Source organism: Alligator sinensis, unplaced genomic scaffold, assembly GCF_000455745.1.
Source record: "Alligator sinensis unplaced genomic scaffold, ASM45574v1 scaffold885_1, whole genome shotgun sequence".
In the NCBI taxonomy this organism is placed as follows: domain Eukaryota; kingdom Metazoa; phylum Chordata; order Crocodylia; family Alligatoridae; genus Alligator; species Alligator sinensis.
Genome location: NW_005842056.1, coordinates 203,937 through 213,008, shown reverse-complemented (window position 1 = coordinate 213,008; position 9,072 = coordinate 203,937). Strand labels below are relative to the sequence as shown.

At 46.1% G+C, this 9,072-nt stretch overlaps 1 protein-coding gene across 1 annotated transcript in view; it reads right to left on the bottom strand.

Annotated features, from left to right (window-relative positions):
- CRHR2 (corticotropin releasing hormone receptor 2) overlaps positions 1-9,072 on the bottom strand; it is a 264,464-nt gene that overhangs the window by 170,204 nt on the left and 85,188 nt on the right. The window contains exon 3 of the mRNA XM_025203381.1: positions 4,743-4,862. Coding sequence (XP_025059166.1) covers positions 4,743-4,862 — 120 coding nt within the window. The remainder of the gene's footprint in view (positions 1-4,742; positions 4,863-9,072) is intronic.

Sequence of the window (9,072 nt, the reverse complement as noted above, 5' to 3'; positions counted from 1 at the left end):
AAGAGCCCTCGGCTTTCTTTTTTTTTTCTCCCCTCCTCCCTCTGCACACACGAGCTTACTCATCTCTGGTCAAGGTGAAGTCACAAAGCAGCAGAGGAAATTCTCTGCCAGTTCACACGGCTGTAACGGATGAAGTAATTTCTGCTCAGAAACAAGTTGCCTGCAGCAAGCATCTTGCTAAGTGGGCGCATGTGTCTTAGCACTGCACCATCCCACGCCAATGCCCTAGAACTTGTGTCATTAGCTTTTCCAGCGTTTTACTTATCAAGGTATGGAGGTCCTGGTTGCTAGGCCACAATCAAGTATCATAGAAGAGAGTTAAGGAAGTTGGAGGATGGTGATACGCTAGGTAGACAAAACTGTCGCGCACAACCGCGCTCAGAAGTAGCAGTGGGTGAGGCGCATGATGCGTCTGAATAAAGAAAAGGTTGCCAATGCTCTTCCTGCCTGACACAAGTCCGGCAACAACGAGATGGTCAAGGGATGTGGCTACAGCTCTGCGCAGCAGAGACTACAAGTGACTGTGGTCTCACTGCAGCCTGTGAAACAGTCTTGGTCCAGGTCTTGCTGGAGAGATGTCTCCCCACAAAGTGCACTTCCACCAGGATATGCAGGCTGCTCAATGCCGCACCTACCAGAAACGCTTAAGGCACACAATAATAGTAATGAATCTATAGCTTCCCAAGGCAAAGAGCCATCTGTATGAGACATAAAGCGATAGGAAGAGGCCAAATTATTTGCCTAATGTCCATAATGCACACTATATATAACGTGTATGTATGATCATTATTACAGAAGACAGAAAGAGGCGGCTCATTATTGTCAATTGGCTGAATTCATCAAACTTCCCAGCTAATCAAGGACTTTATAAAGTAAATTAACATCTTTCCCAAACTAAATACGGAAACAAAAAAAAAAGTAAAAGCAAGACCAAATCCAAAGAGCCTCTATAATACCAGTCTTTCAAGCCCGACATGGGTTATAACACACATGCCTGCACAGACGCATATGTCTCAGGATTTCATTTGCCTTTTTTGCCTTTATTTTTCTACAAATGATGCAAAAGTTTTTGGTGTATGAAAAGCATAGGCTGGACACTCAACAGCTTCAGTTGTCAAAAACCTAACCAAATAGCAAGAGGTCTTCTGTTTGTCCATGCTGGCAAATTGGACTGAAGGGTGCGCAGATGTGTATCTGTGAATGTGCCTTCACTTCCTGAAGCACCCAAGAGGAAATCTAGTGCTCGGAGACCTGCCGCCTTACCTAGCCACTGGAGAGTTAGCGGTCACTGAACCCTTCCCGTCCAAATCACAGGACAGGATTTGAATTGCTTTGACAAGCTCTCTGATAGTCGCTGATGGATGTCTTTGTGCATTGACTCTTCAGTTTTCATCCCCTTGCCTTTAATATTTTTCCATTTAGTTCTGCTGGGAGAGTTAAGATTTTTACTGCCCCTTCCAGCCTGAGTACGTGAGGTTTTGCATTAGGTGTATCTAAACTGAGGCAACGGGATCGGAGAATACGGACTCTGTGTTGGAGGTCTGACAATGGCGTGTTTCTATTTCCTATGCAGTCTTACTTTTGGCGATAAAAAAACTCCTGGTTCAAACTCAGCCCTTGCATAACTTTAAAACTCAGTTGACTCACAGGACCAAATGCTCAGCGGGTGCAAGTTGGCATAGTTCCACCACAACCAATGAAGCTACAACAATTGGTGAAAATCGAGGATCTTGCCCACAGGGCCAAGAAGACCAAGGCTCAATAGCTTTGGCCATTTAATTCCAGATACAGTATTTACAGAGATCCAGTAACACATGACAAAATGCAACGGTCCCTAAAGAGTAGCTGCTCTTGAAATCAGTGACCAAGAATCTTCCATCTTCATGTCAAGAGGCCGTATACAAAAGGAGCATAAATGCCTAAATTAAGCAGAACATTTTTGATCCAGAAAGGGATAAGAGTATGCCAGCACAAGCTAAAAAACATCATCCAACTCTTGTTCTTCTCATTTCTATCTATGTCTCCAAAACATCGCTACGATTTTTACCCCCCAAACAAAAGAGAGGTTTTGGAGTTGTACCAAGCGTTCTTGGGCAGAAATCTCTCGTGTTGATCCAAGGGCTCACTACAACAACCCTTCGTTTTATGGTCAGGGTATTTGCCTCTGTCATTCGTGAGATCTCGTTACTGTTTATTTTCAGTGTACTGTGCTTATTTTACTATTTGCATTATGTACACAATCTGCTTCAAGACAGATTGGGACTTGCTACAAATGGTGTCTCAATAATTTAATAAACTAAGTGAAATATCACAAGTGAAAGTAGCCAAACAGTGGGAGCAGATGGGTTTCTCTGAATATCAGAAATGCTCTTACTGTATCCATTGCCATGCCTTTCAAATTGCGGAAGTAACTGCATCTCTGTATTAAAATCTCATCTGTATTAGACTAGTTAACAAGCAGTTCCTGCTATTGAAATACATTTATTGGGAAATAACTGGTGTTAGGCAGCTGATTTTACAAGCTGTCTTAAACCCAGAATAAATCATTCAATACTTTGCTCATGTAAGGAAGAGTCTGAAAGAGCCAGTCCATAGATAAAATGCACTGAAGAGGGAAATCAGCCAATACGTCTACTGATAATTTGTCTAGAGTCAAATGCTAGAAGCAGGTGAAGGGGGACTGGACCCGATGAGCTACAAGGTCCCTTCCAGCCCCTGACAATCAATCAATCTCTGAACCTAACACTTCTATACAACACTGAAAAATGGTGCAAACATACTCTTAATGAATGACATGCATCCAGACCATTTTCTAACGTATATATTTTTCAATACACTTTTAAGAGGGAAAATGAGTGATTCATTTAACCAGGCTATGTCAAACAGATTTTCATGTTCACATTCAGCTGAGCCCTGTTCATTCATGAGCATATTATCCTGGAAATAGTACAGAACTAATTGTCTGACAAAGTAATTGTGCCATAGTTTTTAGAGCAGAAAATTTCAAGAAGATTTAGTACTCAGCCAATACAACTATTAAGTAACCACCATTAGATGTTATTCAGGAAAATAAATGCATTTGAAATTAGCTATGAAATATTATGGAGATCAGCAGCCTCAACTGAATGATTTAGGTCTTTTTGTCTGCGCACAGGAAATTCATTTAACATCTCTCTAATTTGTCTTCTTTGAAAGACTCCATTAGTAAAGAATCCAGTTTGTTTCAGATTCAGCTAGGTAATAATCAGAACACATTTATTTCATCCTCATAGAGCAGCATGTAAAGGAGTAGCATAAATGCTGAAAGTCCCCGAGACCCACCTTCCACAGAGGGAAATTACAGAAAATGAACGTTCCCTGCTCTCAGACCCATGCTCTTCCACCGTGCGGACCAGCGCCTCGTTTCGACCGGGATTCAGACACTTTCACTCTGGCCGAGTTGTGCCTTGCTCCTGAAACCTTTCCATCCCTCTCAAATAGGAACGGGCCGTTCAGTGTGGGTCAAGACAGCAGAATCTGGCCCGGAGCTGGGCACAGACCATGCCGCTGCAGACAGCGCCGTTCACAGGATGGGTGCGGAGGGGCTGACCCTGCAGTCTGCACCCGAGCAAACAAATCCTGGGCTTCACAAGGAGGTTTTTCCCCCTGGGAAGCTTTGGAGGATCGGGAGCCACACATTTTCAGGAAGGTCTGGCCTCCAGCAGCTCCCTTTGTTTTCCATAGGGGATCCCAAGTGCTGCTGCTATTTGGAAGTCTGGCCAGGAGTGCAAAAGGAGCAAAGAAAACCACCTCCAGCAAGTTGAAAATCACAATCTGAGGGACACCAGGTTGATTGAAATCCCGTCCACACAGACCGGACGGAAACATCCCAGCGAAGCTGACCCTGAGCCTGTAGACCCAAGGCGGACTTCCGAATATACAGCAAACCGTATGAATGCAGCATGACAAATAAATGCTCGATAAAACACACCTGGAGTTTGCATGGGAGCTACTTGATAATCTCCTAAAAGGATTCAGCAATATTGACAAATCCAACAGGAAATGAATGCCTGCATCCCCAGTGTGATTATAGCCCCATCTGAAATGTGGGCTGGTGACTCACTATCACTTATAAAAATACAGTGCTCCTTTTATAGCCACCTGCAAACAATTTCTAAGAAACACATGGGGCTCCACGATGCTGCCCTGGTGGATATGTGTATTTTTTAATCTGCCTAGTGGAAAGCTAGTGCCGGTTCAATTTGAGTTACCGATGTGGCACCTATGCCTGGTTCATCAGCGAACCGCGGGGAAGTTATTCAGTGGATTCAGCCCCCTCTGACTAGAGAAAAACTTCAGCACGGTTCAGTCCAGCCTAACCTCCAGCTCAGACAGACATCACCCCCTCTTCTGAAGATGGGTACTTCCCCAACATACCCCCGGGAGGGCTGGGCAAGCCAGAGAGATGCCCTATTCGACTGAAGTCACAAGCGCTCAAACACACACCCTTGTAGAGAAAGAAATTTAGCCGGGTTGTTTAATTTCATGGGCTGAGAAATAGGAGAAATCAGTGTACAAAAGGCCGAGCCCCTGCTAAATCTGTCCCACTTGAGACAGGAATGTGCATGCATCCATCAGAGTGTGGGAGACATGCCGATTCCCAGCCGAACACTTAAGAAACTGTGTTTTTATACTGGTTCGGTGTGCACAAAAAAGCATCCATCTCCCAGCTCTGGGGAGGCTCCCAGGCAGCCCGCACTTACGGGTGGTGTTGTATTTGATGCCGTTGAAGAACTCCGGGCAGGGTCTCTCCACCAGTTCCCCAGCCGCGGTCTTGGGCCAGCAGGTCCCGATCTGATCCGTGGTGGCATTGCAATAGGGACCTTCGCAGGAAAAGATAAAAAGGAGAGAAGCGATTGAGCGAGCCTGAAGCGACATCACCTACATCACAAAGCAGAGTGTGATTTTAAAAACTGTTTAACCCAAAGGCTTTTCCAACCCCCCTTCCCCCCATCCCCATCCTCTAGGCTAATGCCTCCTACCATCAAAGCCCAGGAAGGGGACAGAGGAACTCTCAAAAAAAGTATCCTGCAAATGGTCCAGCAGGCTGCAGTTAGCATCAAATTCGTCTATGATGAACTGCGATATGGTCACATCCATTATTCCCCTGGGGGCTGTGGGGAGCTGATCGGCCTTGCTCCTTCTCTGGGTTCTTTCTTTGCTTTGTTCCTCTTTGTCGGGGGGTGAAATTAAAAAAAAAGCAATCAAAATCGGAGACGCTCTGCACTCATGTGTGAGGCTCTCTCCGTCTCTGTCTCTGTGAGCTGCCGGGTGGGTGTGTGGGCTGCAATCCTGCGTCTGTCTGTGCAGTGAAATCCTCTGAGCGCGTCTCCTTTAAAACAGCCGCCCAGTAACCAATAGGATAGTGGCAAGCACAGAGTAAGGGGCTTGCCTTTCTCAGCTGGCTCCCCCCACCCCCGTCTTCCTCTCACCCAGTCCAGCAGCTCTCCAAGTTCCTCTTCACATCCACAGCCCTTCGCATCCACCCTCCCCCTCCGCCGTAGATCATCAGCTGCAATTGCCTTGATCATCATCCCTGCTGCAAGACTAGTTAATGCAGATGAAAGCAAGGAGGAAAACTCCAAAGGAAAGCACCAGGATGAATTGAAACACCTGCGCTCACCTGGAAGCAAAGCAATTCCTGCCTGGCGCTGCGGACTGGGCAAAGGACGCGCAGACTGAGATGCTCGGGGGGGGGCGGCACGGAGAGGCTGGGGAAAGGTTGGATTAGCTGCAGGCCTGGAGGGGCAGGAGCGAAGAGCTGTTGGCAGGGGTGGATCTGGAAGTATCGGGATGAAAAGGATCTGGAGGAGAGACCAAGAAAAGGCTGGGGAGGAGGCAGGGCCGGATGATGGCATAGGCAAACCAGGCACGTGCCTAGGGTCCTAAGTGAAGAAGGGGCCCAGTTGTGCTTGTTTTACATACGTACTGAGTGAAAAAAAGTGATATAAAAATTTCATTTTCAGCTGGGGGGCCACGAGGTTGTTTGCCTAGGGCTCATCCAGCTCTGGGAGGAGGCAGACAAAAGACCAGTGAAGGCAGAGGTGCCAAAGGGCCAGAAGTTGGATCTGGGAAAGGTAGGGCCCAGAGAGGGAACACGTGGAGGACAGGGAGAAGCAGGTGGGATGGGAAATTGTGGGTGAAAGATCCACCTAAGCCTCAGGACGGGGCAGACAGCAAACAGCAGAGAGATCAGGAGAGGGAGCAATGACTGGGAAGGAGGGGATGGCAGTGAGGAAGAAGAAGCAGCAACAAGAAAGGCAGGAGAGGATGAGAGGGGTCAGAGGAAGAAGGAAAAGGAAAGGTAAGGATCCAGAATGAGTCGGAGCCAGAGCACAGGGTGGTGTGAGAAAATCTAGTGAGAGGAGGACAACTTGGGAGATAAAATCCCCAGTGGAAAAGGGACAAGACAAGAAGAGCCTGGGAGGCAATTTGGAGGGACACCACCATGAAGACTGAGGCAGGAATATCAAGCCTGGATGGCTTGTTGGAAGATGCATTTTACTCCAACACAGATTACTGGCCTTTGTACAGGGTAATGCGTGAAAGTCTGCCGTCCAGAATAAGCAGGGGGTCAGCATCGCTGGTCTAATGATCCCTTCTAGATTTAAACTGTATGAAGTCAGGAGAAGTCTTAGATTAGGCATTTGGGCAGGTGGGCTTGGAAGTCTAATTACTGGTACAAGGGATTCAGAGATAAGAGGCAGATTGGCACGAGACAGGCTATGTCCATGTGACATGAGAGCAGAAATGAAAATGCAGCCGCCCCAGGGAAAGGCAGCACGTAGGCTATGAACACAATGTATTGCATTCAATACAATGCATTCAATACTTCAATACTACAGTACATTCAGTACTTCAATACTGCGTTCAGTACAATGCATTCAATACTTCAATACTACAATGCATTCAATACTTCAATACTACATTCAGTACAATGCATTCAATACTTCAGAGTGTGCAGAGGTCCCAACTCTTCCGCTCTTGACCTGTGTTAAGACATATCAGTACCAAACCCCTCCAAAACAATACAGCATATTTCCAGTGAGACCCCCATTCCCTTCCATCTGCCCAAACCCTCCCTCTGCTCCTGTTCAAGATTGCAGGGCTTCGTCCCCTTCGTTCTCCTTAAAGAAGTGTCACAGTCCAAGAAAGGGATGGAAATGAAAGGCAGGTGAGAAGCAAGTTGCTAGGTTATAAAGGCAATGGACTGATACAACATACTGTATGTAAAGCCAGGCAGGAACATGTTCTCCCATCTGTTTGCAAGATTTCACAAATGTTCCCATTCTGCATCAGGATAAAAATAGGACCATTCACATTTTTTGGGGGGGAGAGAAAGCAGAAACAGAGGGGAAACCTACTCTAGAAGGGAAAATACCTTGGTATTTAAAGCGCACAGTCGGGATATGGGAGAACAGGGTTGAAGTCCCCGCTGTTTCTTTCAGAGAAGGGACTTGAACCTGGATCCTCCATAGCCCCATATGAGTAGTACCCTAAGCCCTGGGTACTGGCTACTTTTGGGTGGATACGCACACAGCTTCATTCTCTTTTGGGGTGCATACGCACACAGCTTCATTCCCTTTCCCTGGTTTTGATCAAAAATCCTGTCTGGCGGCTGAGTAATATTCCCTGCTAAAGTTTCACTGAAGCTAGTACCGTCCCCCAGAATGGTTTCAGTCTGAACTGGCGCTGTCCAAAGAAAAATAACAGTCTCAGAAAAATTCCCAACCAGCTCTAGTCAGAATGACACTGATCTGCACATCTGGATCAGGAAGGACTTTCTCCCCTAAATCAGACTGACACGAACAGTGGGGATTTTGCCATCTTCTGAATCGTGGTACCGGGTCCTTTCCCCAGAATCTCCCAAGTGTATATTAAACGACTTCCCTAACATTGCAGTGGCCGGACGTCCAGTCCTACAACCCTCGTTGCAAAAGGCCAGGTTGGAGAGTCTATTGGTATCACTCGTGGAGGTGGAATGAGACCCTCATCAAATGCATTGCTGGGCTTTGAGGATAAAACCCTACTGGGCATTGCTGGGTTGTCAAAGTGATTTGAGCAAGGACTGGAAATGGTTGTAAATCAGAAAGGGTTTAACTAAGTCTCTGTGCTGAATGCCATCCGCACTTCGATGCCATACTCCTGTCTCTGTAACCGCAGGCATTAGAGCAGCATCACACAAGATGCTTTTACAATGCCTGGCCCCTCGAAAAGCAGGGCATCTCACAGAGGACGCATTACTGATTCTTGCCCCTCAAGCAAGACATCTCTCAACCGGTTCATTTTCCCAGCTACAGTGCCTGCAGAGGAGAGCATGTGTTTCTAGGTATGAGGGGCAAGCTACCAATTTTGCAAGGGAACAATGTCGATTAATGAATAGATTGGTGTTCTGGGACTCTGAGTCCCTCCCCCAGCGTTTTCTCTGTCTTGGCTATTTATATTGCAATCTCTGTCTGTCTTCTCTCCGACAGTCGAACCAAAAGCCCGAATCAGGGCTCTGAACACAAGGCACCTGACTCTTTGGACCAATGTTTAACTCACCAGCAACACACCATTCATCTCCTCCACCATTTTCTTCAGCTGAAACTATTTCAGAAATGCTGAAACACTTAATTCCACTACTTCCAAAATAAATGTCCCAAATTTCCACTCCGAAGCAATGTTTCACTTTGAAATCTACCTTCCTAGAAATGAAATAAAACACCCTGCTCAGCCTGAACCACATTTTGCAGAGGGTTTATTTGATGTCAGCGACAAAATTGAAAACAAAAAAAAATTAAATCAACACAAAAATCATTTCTTTCCCTTGATTTTTCAGGTCAGCTGCCAAGCCATGTCCCAAATTTCCACTCCGAAGCAATGTTTCACTTTGAAATCTACCTTCCTAGAAATGAAATAAAACACCCTGCTCAGCCTGAACCACATTTTGCAGAGGGTTTATTTGATGTCAGCGACAAAATTGAAAACAAAAAAAAATTAAATCAACACAAAAATCATTTCTTTCCCTTGATTTTTCAGGTCAGCTGCCAA